At 43.9% G+C, this 17,604-nt stretch overlaps 1 protein-coding gene across 9 annotated transcripts in view; it reads left to right on the top strand.

The window, feature by feature from the left end:
- The window catches only part of KIAA1549L (KIAA1549 like), a 526,680-nt gene extending 509,297 nt beyond the window's left edge, over positions 1-17,383 (top strand). For all 9 annotated transcript variants that reach the window (XM_069223533.1, XM_069223534.1, XM_069223535.1 and 6 more), the window contains one exon: positions 16,461-17,383. In XM_069223533.1, coding sequence (XP_069079634.1) covers positions 16,461-16,742 — 282 coding nt within the window. In that variant the 3' untranslated portion in view covers positions 16,743-17,383. The remainder of the gene's footprint in view (positions 1-16,460) is intronic.
- The last annotated feature ends 221 nt before the right edge of the window (positions 17,384-17,604 follow it).

Consider the following 17,604-nt stretch of genomic DNA (forward strand, 5'->3'; position numbering starts at 1 on the left):
GTCTATTTACTCTGAAACAAAAACACATGCCTGCACTCACTCGTTCCCACAAATAAAGTGTCATGTTCAGATTTGGCCTATATATACAAAGCCTTCCTACGTGTAATTTGCCCTGTGTCTTTATTGCACAATAAGCATAATCATTTGCAAACGTTCGTTTTTCTAATCCCTTCTCTAGCCTTTCCTTTAATGCTTTTCTTCTATCATCAGTGTGATCTAAGAAGCTCTTTTCTACAGGCATTAGTAAGCAGGTTAGATTATTGCGGTGCGCATCAGCTGTCCCAAATGTCAGTGTCGGCTCAAAGAAACCCCTAACTATTTTTATGTTATGTTCTTTAGCTAATTTATTTAGAAACTCAATCACAGGCACAAAAGAAAACACTACATCTAAATTAGAGTAGAAGTATTGATCATAGAATCTCATTAATAGCAAACTACAGCTTATCCCATATGTTAGTGGCAGACTATGGTAAGTAACACCTTCTTGTTCTGACAAAGGAATCTTTGTGCACACATAGCAATTTTTCGCATCCATTGTGTCAACATACTCATTCAGCAAGTGATAGAAGACATTAGTAGATAGTTCCCTTTTTGAATTAGTTCCCTCATGCAAGTACTTTGTATCCTGCTCAAACCTATCCCATGGTGTTAGTGTAGCAGTTTCAGGAGTTGAAGCATTGTTAATTGCACTCTTATCTACCAATGGCATTCCCACAATCACACCTATAATTATTATTGCACATACAATACCTAAAATAGCACTCAACCAACCCCACATCTCACCCCTATCATTATCTCTAGTGTTACTCGTGATCTATAAAGAATCAGAGAGCAGAATAGGATAAAACAAACAATCAACTTTGAGGTAGACTAAAAGCTCTTTTTTTTTTTCTCTTTTTACAAAGTGTCTTTCTTTTAGCAAGTATTTACAGCGTTTCACTCACTCCCAGGACCCTTTCTCAATCAGGTTAGCAGCTTGTCATAATCGGTTTTTCAGAGTCAAATCAGGTTATCAGTGTCACATCCGGTAACTTATCAGTCTCTTTTCTCAGATTTCTTTCTTTATTCAATTTTTCAAATTTTAACACAGTCTCTTTCTATGGTTGAATTCAGGTGCCGTAGTATTGACCTGGAATTTCTCGATCAAAACAGAATGCCAAGAATTCTTGTTGCCATTCAGCTGATGTTGCATACGCCCATTCAGGACCTGCGTAACTTCAGTTTGCAACTCTCTTTCTTTTCAGTTTGTGATCACCCTGTAAATCTCCTTCACTGAGATCTTCTTTCCTGGTTGTGTCAACTTATTCTTCTATTGTTTTGTTAGGAATCACTCTCTCCTTTGCAGCTTGTGGCTCCGGCCAGTTATCTCCTTTAAGTGTTTTCTTTCTGCTCGATCTTTCAGTGTGTTGAACAGTGCCCTCCTCTTGTGCTATGGTGTTTTCTCTTGATGGACCTGCAAGTGGCTCAGGAGGAGTCTGAACACTCTGACCTCCTTCCGCCTCACCTCCTTCGCCTTCACGGTCAGTTATGGGCTCAACTTCAAACCCATATCCGTCTGCTTCTGGGAGAAACTCTCTTTGTGCCAGTTCCCCTGTTACCTCAGCTGAGATAGGCTCACTGTCACCCCTCTGGATATCGTTTACTGTTTGAGTGATTAAGCCGTCCTCAGCGAGCTCTTTTTCAGTCTCAGTTCCCCTTTGATTACTCTCCGGCCCTGAGACTTCCTTCTCTGCAGCTGTTGTTTTGAACACTTCAAGTTCCTCATCAGTTGGACACGTCACCTTCTTTGTGTGACTGGCATGTATCCAATTTGAAAGACCTGCACATTTCACAGCAGTAGTAGTTGTCAGTATTACTTGATATGGCCCCTTCCAACGTGGCTCCAAACACAACTAACTCACGTGTTTCTTGACAACCACCCAGTCACCCGCTTTCAGGGTGTGACCTGGATCACTTATCAGTGGTAATGTGGTAGCCTCCACCTGGTGAGAGAAAGAGCAGACCACGTCAGCCAGACCCTTGCAGTAGTCCAACACCATATCATCCGTGATATTCAGAAGAACATTTGCAGGCACTGCGGGCAATCTCATAGCTCGGCCAATAAGAATCTCATGAGGAGACAATCCTGTTTTCTTGTCGGGTGTGTTTCTCATTGACATCAGCACTAAGGGTAATGCATCTGGCCATTTCAAATTGGTAGCTGCGCACATTTTTGCCATTCTCAACTTCAAGGTACCATTCACCTGCTCCACTAGTCCTGATGCTTCAGGGCGATAGCTACAATGCAACTTCTGTTCAATGTTCAATGCAGCACACAAGAGCTTAATCACCTCATTGTCGAAGTGTCTTCCCTTATCAGATTCTAAAGACATTGGGAACCCAAAACGTGGTATTAACTCCCTAAGCAGCAGCTTCGCTACTGTGAGACTGACATTCCTACGTGTAGGGTAAGCTTCAATCCAGTGACAAAAAATGCACACAATCACCAACACGTATCTCAGACCTCCACACACAGGCATCTTGATAAAATCCATCTGCATTCTGCTAAATGGACCTCCTGCTCTCCCAACGTAGCTCAAATTCACCACGGTCCCTTTCCCCGCATTCATCTGCTGACAGATGATGCACCTGTGACAGATGACTTCTGCAGCTTGTCTGAATTTTGGATTGAACCAATCGATTTTGAATAATCTGATCATTGCGTCTCTCCCAACATGTGCTTGACCATGGTAAAACCTCGCAAATTGTGACAAAAGACTGTTTGGCAAAATCATTTTCCCCTCCTCTGAAACCCATAAGTCATCAGATCTCTGTACGCATTGCATTCTCTGCCGGGAATGTTTCTCCTCTTTACTGGCACGTACCTGCAATGATTTTAGCTCACCTAGTGTGTCAACCACACTTAATGCATACCCTGAGCATGTTTCATTTTCAGTTTCAGGTAACAATTCCCATTGGTCTAGAATCAATATACAGTTCCATGCACAGAACCTTGCGACTTGATCTGCATATCCATTTCCCATTGACACAAAGTCTTGTGACTTAACGTGAGCATTGCATTTCACCACGGCAATTTCAAGAGGTAACTGAATCGCATGCAACAAGTCCTTAATTTTCTCGCCATTTTTCACTGGTGAACCATAAGAGGCCAGGAAACCCCTCTGTGACCACTACTGGCCAAAATCATGTACAATTCCGAATCCGTATCTGCTGTGAGTATAGATAGTAACTTTCAGGTTTTCAGCTGTGTGGCATGCCCTAGTAAGAGCAATTAATTTAGCCACTTGAGCAAAGTATACTCTTTCGAGCCAGGAAGCTTCTAAGATACCAGTGATTGTACACATGGCATATCCAGCCCTCAGTACTCCTACTGCGTCTCTCAGGAATGAACCATCAACAAAGATAATGTAATAATTTTCTTCCAATTGGGTATCTTTAATGTCAGGTCTCGGTTTGGTGCACAGATCTGTTACCTCAAGACAATCATGTTCTACCTCCTCAGCATCATCAATGTCTGCATTATCAATAGGAAGTAAAGTTGCCGGGTTCAATACAGTACATCTTTTTAGTGACACATTGAGTAATCCCAGTATAATTGTTTCGTACTTTGTTAATCAAGCATTTGTCATATGCTGCGTCTTTGTTCGGGTCAACAGGATTTCGACTGAATGTGGGACCATTACTGTTAAAGGATGTCCCATCACTATACCTTCAGACTGAGTAAGGCTTTGACCAACTGCTGCAACTGCACGCAAACAACCCGGTAAGGCTGCTGCGACTGGGTCCAAAGTAGCTGAAAAATATGCTACTAGGCGGTTTGCACCTCCATGGACCTGTGTCAGGACAGACGAAGAACAAGCTTCACGTTCATGACAAAACAGTACAAAAGGCTTTGTGTAATCAGGCATACCTAAAGCTGGTGCCCTGCACATGCTTTTCCTCAGTTCCATGAATGCCTCCATCTCTTTCTCAGACATGGTTATGGCACCCAGGCCATCCTGAATTTCCTTAATAGTCAATCTCACCAAAGGTTTAGAGATAATCGAGAAGTTGGGAATCCAGTGACAACAGTAGCCCACCATTCCCAAAAACATCCTGACATCTCTGTTGTTGGGGGATTCATCTGCAATATGGCTGTCATCCTTTCTTTGGATATTTTTCTTGACCCTTTCTCAATCAGGTGGCCTAAGTACTTCACCTCTTTCTGACAGTATTGCAGCTTCTTTGGGGACACTTTGGCCCTGATTATGACCTTGGCGGTCGGCGGAGGCCGTCCGCCAAGGTACCGCCGCCAAATGACCGCACCGCGGTCAGAAGACCGCGCCGGCCATTCAGACATTTCCTCTGGGCCGGCGGGCGCTCTCCAAAAGAGCGCCCGCCGGCCCAGAGGAAATGCCCCTGCAACGAGGACGCCGGCTCAGAATTGAGCCGGCGTAGTTGCAGGGGTGCGACGGGTGCAGTTGCACCCGTCGCGTATTTCAGTGTCTGCTTTGCAGACACTGAAATACTTTGCGGGGCCCTCTTACGGGGGCCCCTGCAGTGCCCATGCCATGGGCATGGGCACTGCAGGGGCCCCCAGGGGCCCCGCGGCACCCCCTACCGCCATCCTGTTCCTGGCGGGAGACCCACCAGGAACAGGATGGCGGTAGGGGGTGTCAGAATCCCCATGGCTGCGGAGCGCGCTCCGCAGCCATGGAGGATTCTGTTGGGCAGTGGTAAACCGGCGGGAGACCGCCGGTTTACCCTTTCTGACCGCGGCTGAACCGCCGCGGTCAGAATGCCCTCGGGAGCACCGCCAGCCTGTTGGCGGTGCTCCTGTGGTCGGTGACCCTGGCGGTCACCGGCCGCCAGGGTCAGAATGACCCCCTTTATGTCCATTCTTCCCCAAATGGTTCAGTAAGGCAATTGTGTCATACCTGCAGTCATCTTTTGTTCTGGACGCAATCAACAAATCATCAATATACTGTACTAGGGTCAAACTGAAAGGTAGTTCTAATGATTCCAAATCCTTCTTCAGTATCTGATTGAAGATGGAAGGTGATTCAGAAAACTCTTGAGGAATTCGACACCAACTGTAAACTTTATCCAGGAATTTGAAACTAAAAAGAAATTGGCTATCCTCATGAAGAGGCACCGAAAAGAATGCTTGAGACAGGTACACAACTGTGAACCACTCTGCATCACACGGAACCTGAAACATGATCACGGCTGGATTTGGCACTATGGGGCAACATTTTACCACAATCTCATTTATTTTTCTCAAGTCTTGAACAATTCGAACTTTCCCACAAGGCTTTTTCAGACCTATTATTGGTGAATTACACGGGCTGCTCATCACTTCCTTTACAACACCTTGCTTCATAAAGTCTGCGATTATCTGCGTCAACTGCATAAGGACATCTTGTGCCATGTGGTACTGCGGTACCTGGGGAAATACTGCATTTGGTTTTACCTCTACTTAAACCGGTTCTACTCCTTTTATTAGTCCCACTTCTTTTCCTGTCAAGTGCCACACCTTTTCTGTCACTGTTCCCTGTAATTCGACTGGTAAGTCAATCACTGTGAACATCTGGAATAGGGTTATCAAAGGGTATTCTTCATTTGCGGTCTCCGTCTCTAGCTCTGAGAACTGACCATCATCCCCTTCATCATCACTGTTCGTATACACCTCAGTCCCTTCATTGGAACAGGTAATTGAACACCTTGTTTTACACAGTAAGGGCCATATGTATGAACACATTTTCCCATAGACACAGAATAGGCAAAACTGCTTGATACATCTGGCCCTAAATCTCTTCCCAGTAGGGATACAGGACTCGAGTCACAGACCACAAATCTATATAATCCCTGGAAAGTACCAATCTCGACTTGGACTGGATCTGTAATCGGATTTGTCAGGAACTGATTTGCTACTCCTACCACCCTTATGGTATGCCCTGAAAGTGGCAATTTCGGAACCTATGCACTTCTGACTGTAGAGCGTGTAGCTCCTGTATCAACTAGGAATGAAACCTTATGACCCATCACCTTTCCTTCTACATAAGGTCCCCTCTGATCTACTTCTAGGGACGCTGCAAGCCTGCACTCCTTACTATCTGAACAATCATCTGACTATTCATTGTTTATTCCATCCTCACCACGCAATGGGAACTGCTGTACTGTGTTATTTTGACTCATTGTTTGACCTGTGACCTGTTGAGGAAGCATCACCTGTTGCTGTCCCATTGAAGCCAATGGTATTTGCATTTGCTGTCTAGGTACCATGGGAATCTGCTGTTGTACCTGCTGCATTTGTGCTGGTTGAACACGTGGCATTTGCATTTGTTGCATGGGTTGGAGACCCTGCATCTGCACCATGTTATTCTGGAAATTCGGATTTTGGCCCCTCACTTTTGGACCCCTCACATTTTGAAATGTACCAATATCATTGCTTTGTTGAACAACACCATCCTACACCATCATTGGGCACTACCGCTTCCAGTGCCCCACACCCCCGCACGCGTGACATGGTGACATCTTTTTCATCCCCTGCACATCATTTTGAACCACAACAGTATTCATATCTGGACCACGGTTCACAAAACCTCCTCAACCTCGACCTCTCGGTTGTGCCTGAAACACTCCAGTTCCCTGCGGTTGCTGCTGTACCATCTGCTGTATCCCATTTCCCTGCATCCCTGCTTGCGCTGCCTTAATTTGCATCACCATCACCTTCTCCTTCAACTTTCTCTGCTTCAATTCAATCTCATCACTACAGTATTTCGCATACTGCAACACCTCATCAATCGGCTTCGCTTGCCAACAGATCAAATGATTCTTAATCATCTGGCTAATCTCTGGTCTCAGCCCTTCGACAAACCTGAACACCAGGTGATTTATGTCTTTTGGTTCTATGACATCCGTGCCACTGTAATGTTTGAATACCTTCAACAACCTCTCATAGTAAGCATGTATCGACTCTTTGCTCTCTTGTGACGTTTGATCAATTTTCTGCCAATCAGTCACTTTCGGTGACACTTTCTGCTTCAAAAACTCAATCACTTTGTGATAATACCTCATCACTTCAGAAGACGGTGCTCCAGTAACCTTGTCCCTTGCTGGTTCCTCTGTTAGCCAATCCACACCTCTCTTGCACTCAAGCCATAAGTCAGCTGGAACTATTATCTCAAACAGGGTATTCAAGTCTTCCCAGAGACATTTCGCAAGCTTCACAAACCTGTCCGTCTGCTGGTACCATTCTATTGGCTTCTCCCTCAACCTGGGATAATCATTTGTGAATGACAGGATGTCACCCCTAGACCACTGTACATGGACTAGAACCCCTCCAGCTGTCTCTCTCATTGGTAGCATCTTTATTGTCCCCGTGTCAGGTGCAGCTTTCGCCTGCTTTGGTTCCGGGCCATCACCTTTCTCTTTATCTTTCTTCTTTGCCCATCTGCCTTCCCATTTCTCTAATGCTCCCCAGATTTGAGCAATCTGCAGTATCTCTTTGAGGTGTGCCTTCATTCCGGTAGATCTCATATGATCAAAATCTTTAGGCTCGAAGTCTAGCCTATAGCTCATTTTCAAATGCTTAGTACTCTCTATGTCTATGCCGTATTTGTCTGCTAGGTTTGCCAACCTCTGATACACCTTGCTCACTTCTTTGGCTATTTTGGGGCACAGATACCTCAATTCTGCTTCCGTGTACGATTCTAATCTGTTCACCCCCATTGTTCCTTCCACTAGTTCCGTGGCTTCTACACCCAGTCTCACAAAATTCAGGTATTCTTCCCTCTCTGACCTCTCTGCGGTCACTGTAGTAATCTGCAGAATGTTCAGCTTATCCAACCACTCATTCAATTGTTGCGCTGTTAAGCCTTGCAACATAACATTTCCGGACTGCATCATTGGTGTCTGTGTTATATTTGTACTCATTACCTGTGGGGTTAGTGTTCCCAACCCTGCTTGCCTCATCGTCTCCAGAGGAACCCCAATTGGACTAAAGTCCAACAAGGATCTAGACCTTTCAGTTGTCTGTCCTCCCTGTGTCATTCCCTGCAAGTTTCCGGTAGACCCTCCTCTTATTGCCTCTTGGGTCATTACTCCTTGATCACACACGCCAGGCTTACTTTGCGCATACAGCGGTACTGGTGGACCAACTGTAATTGGCAATGATATAGCAGCTGGTGACTGTTAAAGTCGCAAACCCTGTGGAGCATTAGCTCCCATAGCTTGATTCATCATGGGTGCTGTAGCTCTGACTGCGGTCCTGCAACAGAAGTGTAACTCTGAACCATCTGTTGCTGCAGCTGGGGCAGCAATTGCGGAGTTGGCTCAATCTGCACTAACTTTGATCTCGTATATACTGGATCAGGCGGCACCATCAGACTCGTAGTTGTCTCTAATACGGGAACAACAGGGTAAAGCCTCTGAATCTGTGGTGGCTGCAACTGTGTCTGTGTGACTGGCGCAGTGGGTGCACTGACACATTCTGTATCAAACCTATATCACTTGTCTGCACTGTACTTGTGATTCCCTTATTTTACTTCAGAAACCACACTAGTGCTCTGTACATTATCATTTATGGCCTATGGTGGTGGGCGATCATGTAACAACTGATTAAGAAACTCTTCATCATCTGAATCATCTTCATCTGCCCAAGACCTCTGAGTCTCCTTTGGCTTACTAGAGCCCTTGTCTGTCTTACCTGTGGCTTTCTTTCACTGTGTCTCATATTCTTGGGTTATTGCCGGAAACATCTTAATCCCGTCAACTATTCCCCTTCTCCACATTTTGGTCTCGTTGTCCCATTTAGCTTCCGCTAAAGTCTTTTCTGCTCTTTTCATTTTCCTCATAAATTTCTGCTGCCTCTTTTGTATGGCCATTAAACCCCAGACCGATAATACCTCATACTGAGCTGGTCTTGGGGGCGTTTTTTGCACACTTAATATCAACCGCAAATTTTCCAAAATTCTTATATTAAACGTTCCGTGTTCAGGAAACGCCAAACATCCCTCCTTCTCTGTCAATTTGCACCACTGCTTTAACCAAAGACATGGGGTGACTCCCTTCTCCTCCATTACAATATAAGCTGGAGTACCCTCAGGTGGTGTAGGCTCCCCCACACTCACTGTAATGTATGTATCTCTCCTCAAAGCACACTTTAGAGCCTTGAAAAACTTCATTTTTGCATCTTTTATTTTGTTTAGAATCTAATCGGGAAGTGATTTTAATCCCCAGAACACTTTTCGCCTACCTTCTCAACCAATTGCCTCTCACGGACGGCTGCCAAACCGCGCGCGACCCCTCTCAGCAACTGACCTATCCCAGTGCGGGGTCAAATGACGTCACACTCACACACACTCTACGGCTGACAAAGTCTTGCGGCTTGTCCTCCTCACACAAAACTAATGCAATATATTGTGAGCACCTTTAACAACAAAAAAAAACAAATTTGCCGGTTTACTACAGGAAGGGTAACACAATCGCTTCAGAACTTTACAGAGATTTCACTTGAAGCCTCGGCCGCTACTCTCTCCTTCTCAGCTCCCGCACTCGCAAGCAGAATTCGACCCGCAAATCCTACTCTTGACTTGTCAATGGTTTGTTCTAGTGCACTTTAGAACTTGCCAAATCTCCATCGAAGGTTTCAATCACACAATTTGACTCAAACTCGACTTGTCAACCACACCCAATTGACCTATTAAACTGCACAAATGACAACATAAACCAAGTGTCTCATACACTTCTCAATATACTCCAGTCTTAGAAAACGCCGGGTCCGTACATCACCAACAACCACGTGGATAATTTTTTAGCACAAAGCGCCATACTCACATGAAGTTCGCCGACTTCCCTACTCTCATACTGCGGAGTACGCCCAATCCTACTAAAACAACATTACCTGGCCTAAAACCACACAAATTTCACAAATCACCTGCAATATGCATAAGCTGAGCAAGCGCAAATCCTACACCACGCATACTAAAACGCAGAGAACATACCCAACTCACTTAGGCAAGCTCAGAGATTCCGGGAAAGTCATGGGGAGTTTAGAAACACATCATACCTCCAATTTGCATTATTTCGGAAAAACTTTTAAACAATGGTCCCTCGTCATAGGGCCCCAAAGGGCTGTAACCGTCGCTCTGCTACCAGAACTGCTAACGCATCCCTTTCTGATTATTTTATTCACTCTGGGACTCATTTTAGGCCAATGAATCTTTTGACCCTGATTGAAGACACCTTAGGACTAGATAACTAATTAACATGCCAATAAATATGTCAATAACGTCATCAATAAGACTCAGGAACCACCATGACCTTGCAGTCATGAAGAACCACACCAGTTTCGTAAGATTGTGTGATGTTTATTCCCTATTCATTACAATTCTACTAGCAAGTTTATTAGTCTCAAAACCATGAAACACATTAGCATAGTCATAATACGGCAACTCGAATAAGATTTCATCAAAGCAAAGATTACAAACATTAGAACATAGCACAACGTCAACATAGGTTATCCTTAGTAGAGTATCATTAGAGCATTATTCAACAGAGCATTGAACCAGTCATTTGTCTATTTGCATCCGTTTTAGTGAACCTCATAACTAACCTCGAATTAGCATGTTGGGCTTCATGCAAAACAATTTGGTAACACGAATTTGGAAAACATCTCACTATGGTCCCTGTCAAAAGAAGCAGTTGGTACCTAAAAAGGAAAGGCAATCAGTCAATTACAATTTCATCATCATATAGTTACCCTCCGTAATGGGTCAGCATACAGATTCAAGCTTCGTCCTCAGGACATCAGTTGATTCGCCATCAGATAGGAAATTCAGCAAGACGGGTAAAAAGAGACACTTCCCTCATAAGGAGGAAAAGTATATAACGGGCAAGGAAAGGAAAGGATGGTTTGAAGAACCAAACAACAAAGTCTCTATGCAGAGTGACAAAGTGCCTGGGCCATAGCAATTCGCAATGGCATCTCTCCTAATTGTTCCTCGTGTCAAAGGTTTTTATCCCTTTTCTGTTGTACAGTCCCCTAATTCTTGATTGGTCAGGGTTGGCACCCCCCTATCTCCGTCCAATAGGTTTTCAATGATTTCATCAAAATTGTCACCCCATAACAGTTCTCACGTAGTTTATTGGTTCTTATGATTGACGTCTCCAGCAGGCAGAATGTCCGGTATGATTTCATACTCTCGTGGTCCTCTCGCATCTTCAGTCAGTAGGTCCATTGTCTGTACAGGTTCAGGCGACCTTGTACCTGTTACTAGTCTACAGTGTTGCATTTAGCAAAAATGTTTCTTCTAGCAAGTTGAATTTCATGAGAACGGATCTACTATGGTTACATTCATCCTCTAGCTTTCGAAAAATACGAGTACATGTCCTTCAGCAAGTCAGCACACTGCACGTTAGAAAAACACATTTAATATGAAAACCGGGCAGCTAGGCCTCGACTCATGCTAACTAAAGCCTAATGATTTATTAGCAAAATCTTAACATATAACTCTTAATATTAGTGCAAAATCATGTATTAAACATCCTATTTTCATTATTATTAGTCAGTTTCATTAGTCCATGTATACATTGGTGGCCACTCCCCATGGGCACATTTCAAGCGCGTGTTTAGCAAAAGAACATTAATACATTTTCTATGCGGAATTATTATGCATTAGTTCATAAACATTTCATGTTAATTATGAGTATAAATGCTACGCTCTCTCACACTTATGTAGTTTACATGTGCTGGTAGTGTAAAACTCCTAAATTTGTTTTTACACTGCTGTGCAGCCTGCTCCCTTCATAGGCTAGCATTGGGGCTGCCCTCATACATTGTGTGAGTGGTAGCTGCTGATCTGAAAGGTGTAGGAAGGTCATATTTAGTATGGCCAGAATGGTGATATAAAATCCTGCTGGCCGGTGAAGCTGGCTTTATTATTACTATTTTAGAAATGCCACTTTTAGAAAGTGAGCATTTCTCTGCACTTAAATCTTTCTGTGCCTTCCAATCCACGTCTGGCTGGGTTTTGTTGACAGCTCCTTGTGCATTCACTCAGACACACCCCAATCACAGAATACTCAGCCTCACTTGCATACATCTGCATTTTGAGTGAGTCTTCCTGGGCTGGGAGGGTGGAGGGCCTGCCTTCACACAAAGGACTGCCACACCCCCTACTGGGACCCTGGCAGACAGGATTGAACTGAAATGGGACCTGGTGAACTTCTAAGCAACTCTTTGAAGTCTCCCCCACTTCAAAGGCACCTTTGGGTATATAAAAATGGCCTCTGCCCCTACCAACTCAGACACTTCCTGGAGAAGTAACTTGAACCAGAACCTGCATCCTGCCAAGAAAGAACTGCCTGGCTGCCCAAAGGACTCACCTGTCTGCTTTCTGTGAAGGACTGCTGCCTTGCTGTTGCCCTGCTGCCTTGCTGCTCTCTGGCTGTGGTGAAGAAGTGCACGCCAAGGGACTGGATAAAGCTTGCCTCCTGTTCCCTGAAGTCTCAGGATCAAAAAGACTTCATATCTTCAAGAAGGACTCCTTGTGCGGCGAAATTTGACGCACAGACTGCCAGAAATTACGCACAGCCTGCACCGCAGTGAAAATTTCACTGCACGCCGAACCGGAATGACGCAGCCAGACTTCGCAACAAGAAGATTGACGCAGCGCCAGCGTAGCGACCGGAAATTTGACGCGCAGCCCACTGGATTGATGCACAGCTGACCCGGAATGACGCAGCACGACTTCCAGAGAGGAATCGACGCAGAGTCAGCCGTGCGGTAGAAAATTCAACGGAACACCCACTGGATCGACGCAGCTCCTGTGACTTAGTCCTGCCAACGCAGGAAATCCACGCACTATCCCCGGGGTGTCTGAAAACCCCGCAACCCGAAGAGGATACTAGACTGAGCGTCGTTTAGTTTTCATGCAGAGATGCACAGCCGTCCCTGCATGAAAACTAAACGACGCATCGCCATGTGCGGCCTGAGAAATCAACGCACACCCCTTTGTTTCCACGCTTCTCCTCCTCTGTGGTTCCTTGCTGAGATTTTTTCTCACGAACCAGGTACTTTGTGCTTGAAAGAGACTTTGTTTGCTTTTAAAAGACTTAAGACACTTTATATCACTTTTCAGTGATATCTCAACATTTACTTATTGCATTTTTAATCGTTTTGACCTGCATTTTATCAGATACATATTATATATATTTCTTAACACTGTGTGGTGTATTTTTGTGGTACTATATGGTGTTATTGTATGATTTGTTGCACAAATACTTTACACATTGCCTTCTAAGTTAAGCCTGACTGCTCAGTGCCAAGCTACCAGAGGGTGGGCACAGGATAATTTGGATTGTGTGTGACTTACCCTGACTAGAGCGAGGGTCCTTGCTTGGACAGGGGGTAACCTTACTGCCAACCAAAGACCCCATTTCTAATAATATCAGTATGCAAAATCACAACAATTCCTAGAATAGGGTCTTTGCAAGCAAAAACGCCAGGTGTTTTCTTGGATCAGAAGATCATAAATGTACATTCTCAACATACTAAATCATGTATAAAATCACCATATGTTCCAGAGGACGTCAGTGCAGCTTCAAAATTATAGTCACCAGTAAAGCTCTCTGTAAATATAGTAATGTTCCTAAACAACACGAGCACGAAATATGGTTGGAGAGAAGAGGAAATAATACATATCAAACTAATCAGCAATTACAGCACTGGAAATGCTTCAGCCCAACTTGACCATAAAAAAGGACAACCATATCCCAAAATAAAAAGCAGGAGAAGGGGTGGGTGAACAGTAATCACAAAGCCTGGAAAGACAGCCAAACGTGGACATGTTGTTACAGTTCAAGAGGTCGCCATTCTTACAGTGACCAGTAGAACACAGAAAGCAAACATCAAAATCTTGATAATGTGAGAAGATTTACATGGGGATACTAGACAGAAAATAAAAATATTCAATCTAATAGAAATGACCTAGGAAATCTGCAGAAATAGATGACTGTTGTCACAGAAAAGAAAAATAGGAAAGCATTACAGCATGAGATGTTTTGACATAACAGAAACATGTAAGGAGATCTAGACCTTCATGCAAACGTGTATCCATTAAATGTCAGAAAATTGCATGCTTGATATTGTATTCTGAGATTGCAACAACAGAAGTTGAGGATCCCAATGAGCTAGAAGAACATCTAAAAGAATAATAAATGGTGGTCTAGGAGAGTTTCATTTTGCCAAAGACAAGCAACCTTCCAACACCGAGAAAGGGACGGAAAAAGAAAGAATATTGTGGAAGATTCTGTTGTAAACAAACCAAGATTGGGGTTCTTATATGAGGCAGACATAAGAAAAGAAGAGCTGAGAGAAGGACGAATATGAGATGAATTAAGATTATCTATAAAATCTACTTAGCAAAGGCAAGTTTAGCTGGCCTATTCTTCCACACAGGGGATAACAGGAGAAGTCAGGGTAATGTGAGCGTAGGTATTAACAAAACAAAGGTGAACATAAATATAAAGGTGAATAGAGAAAGGAAATAGGTTTAGATTCTGAAGAAATGTGGGAGAACAAGGTGCAAGGAGAGGCGAGAGGAGCGCATAGAAGATAATGTAAAAAAGCCTGGAATTGATGACCCTGAGTTATTGATATCTCTCTGTTGTTTTTAACAGCATCCACTCAAATTAGATCGTCTTTTCTTTTGGTCACTGTGTCATGGTTATTTCCTTCCTTTTGCTGGTGTTCACATTATGAAGCATTTCCCCTTTGTGATATGAAATGTATCCATAAGACTGCCAACATATTCATCATAGCCCTTACTTCGGGGATCACTCCAGTTATTGGTTAAAGTTGCCATGCTTTCTTTCACTGTTTTCAGGAAATTTTGCATAATTTTTAATAAGCAGTCTCCCTCAACACTACCTAGGGATACTTCTACCCTGGTTGCATTATGAGGTGCTCCTTTCAAAAAATTGCACAGCTTAAGCACATCTCCTTTCGAACCTATGGCCCAAATCACAAAAGTAAACATACACCATTGTGTAATTATACTGTCTTTTGGTATTCACAAACTATGGCCAAGATTTAAGAGGGCCTAGCACCATTCCAAGGCCACATTAGTGTCATTTTTTATGCTAATCTGGCGTTGGAGGGCCATAAACGCGTGGCATATTTACAAAGTGACGCAATTCTTGCATTGCGCCACTTTGTAACCCCTTGTGCCACATCATTGCCTGGGCCAGGTATAATGCATGCAAGGGGGTCGTTCTGGTGCTACGGGAGCTGAAAAAATGGTGCAAATAAATCTAAGAGATTTCTTTACGTCATTTTTATCAGTGTCCTTAACGTCTGGTAAAAGCAGGCATTAAAGGGAGGCTCCCATTGTTTTCAGTGGGCCTCTGGGTGCTTTGCAGGAATGGCATTCATTTTTTATCCTGCAATCCTGCAAAGTGCTAGACTAGCGTCAAAAATTATGATGCTAGTACCCCTGACTACCGCCACGGTGCACCGTATTTTAAATACGGTGCACACATGGTGGAGTTAGGGGGCACTAAGGGGTGCAAGAAAAGTGGCGCTGCACTAGGTGCAGAACCACTTTTCATAAATCTGGTTCTATGAGTTTAATTTTATCAATAGTGATTTTATGACTGCAGAGACTCCACCACACCAGGTGGTCCGATCACCCCATTATGAACCTGGCGGTCAGACTGCCAGGGGACCGCTGTTCCCACCAGGAATATGGTTCTTGGAGGCATGACAATAGTTGGAGTCATGGTCAGCCACGGTGGTGCTGAGTTTAGTTCCGCGCGCTGAGCACGAGTACCGTTTCCACCAGCCTTTAAATGGCAGTGATCCCACCATGGAAAGGCTGGTGGAAACACAGTGCAGCGGGCCACAAGGGGGCCCCTGCATTGCCCAAGACCATGTTGTGGGCAGTGCAGAGGACCCCCTTGCCCAGCACCCTCGGAATGCACAGGCAATGCACAGTGCCGGAGGTCCCCTCAGTGCGAAAGCATAGGCCTCAGCTCCATGAGGAGCCGAGGCCAATGCCACCACGCGGTTTCCGCTGGGCTGACAGGCAGAAACCTCTGATTTCAGAGGTTTCAACCCGTCAGCCCAGTGGAAACCTTGTAGTGGGCCCGAGGGGGAGACTGCCAGCTCCGCAGCAGTCTTCGCTCTGTGAGTGTGCGATCGGCTTTACTCTGGAACACAAAGGTGCCTAGGTCTGCATTTCTCTGGTACACTTTAGAAGAAGCCACGGAGATGCAACTTTGCATGAATACAGACCCAATACTTTTGGTTAGTCGTTACAAACATGAATCTGGTTAGTAAATGCCATAAGAGGATGGAACAATAAGAAAGCTAGGACAAGTATTTGGGGATCAATATTTCCGAATAAATGTAGATACATATATGTTTTCTGTTAGCATAAATTCATTTAATTTTACATTTTTATGTTACTTTTTAGGTTCCTCTGCCTGGATACATTGAGGCATACCCACGACCGCACTATCCTCAAAGCTCTCCTTCAAGACTTCCACGCCAGTACAACCAGCCAACAAATATGCATCCTGGTTTGGAACAAGCTGCGGTGTTGTCAGCTGCAGCTTCTCAACAAAGTCTTGCTGATACTGACACTCCAGACACCTCCCTGACCAACCTTTCCACCGCAGCCTTAGTTAAGGCGATACGAGAAGAAGTTGCTAAACTGGCCAAAAAACAAACAGATAGGTTTGAATTTCAGGTCTGAAGCCAGTGTGGGCACAATGTTTTTATGGGTCCCACTAAAATGGCATATTTTTGCATATCCTGTGGAGTGGCAGAAACATTTCCGGAAATCGAACGTTCAGAGGGACTAGAGATGCCATTTCTTAATGTACTATTGGTATTGTGCCACACCAAGTATTTCCACTTCCAAACCTTGGGTACAAGGAAGACATTTTATTTCATCTCAGAAGTCTATAATATATTTTTCTGTGACAGAGAAAAATACCACAGTGAAAAATGTAAAAAGCATTATTGATTGTGCCGGCTAGCTACATAGGGAGGTGTTGCTAGGCAACTGAGTCTTTTTTAACAAGAAAATCTAAGGTACAGCATGTAATTGTATGTTTCAGAGCTATTGTACCAATTTCGCTTCTACTAAAAAAGAAGAATTCAATCAGTGTTATTAATTTATTACTCAAAAAGCAGTGTCAATTTGATATATTGAATTTAGTGGCCAAACGAGACAGGATTATGTTTCTCCAGGTGGGTAGGCCACGTTCCTCCAGCACCTTATGTGATGTGTGTGATCCATGGTAGTTACACTGGTTTTCTTCCATCTACAAGAGAAGTAACAAATGTCTCTGTTGAATGGTAAATATATTGCCAGGCTGAGTAAAGGGCTAATCAGGATGTACACCATTGATTTTTTCACATTCCTGTATATGTGTAGCCAGTCTATCATCAATAGCAGAGATTTATACGTTTCACAACTTCAAAGGGCATATATTCTATATTTTCCATTCTCTATGCTATGAAATAATCCTTCTTATGTAGAGTCTATTAAAATGTGTGAAAATGACACATATTAAATAGCCTGTGTATTCTGCCCATGAGTATCTGAGCAC

The sequence above is a fragment of the Pleurodeles waltl genome, chromosome 3_1, assembly GCF_031143425.1.
Source record: "Pleurodeles waltl isolate 20211129_DDA chromosome 3_1, aPleWal1.hap1.20221129, whole genome shotgun sequence".
Classification (NCBI taxonomy): Eukaryota; Metazoa; Chordata; class Amphibia; order Caudata; family Salamandridae; genus Pleurodeles; species Pleurodeles waltl.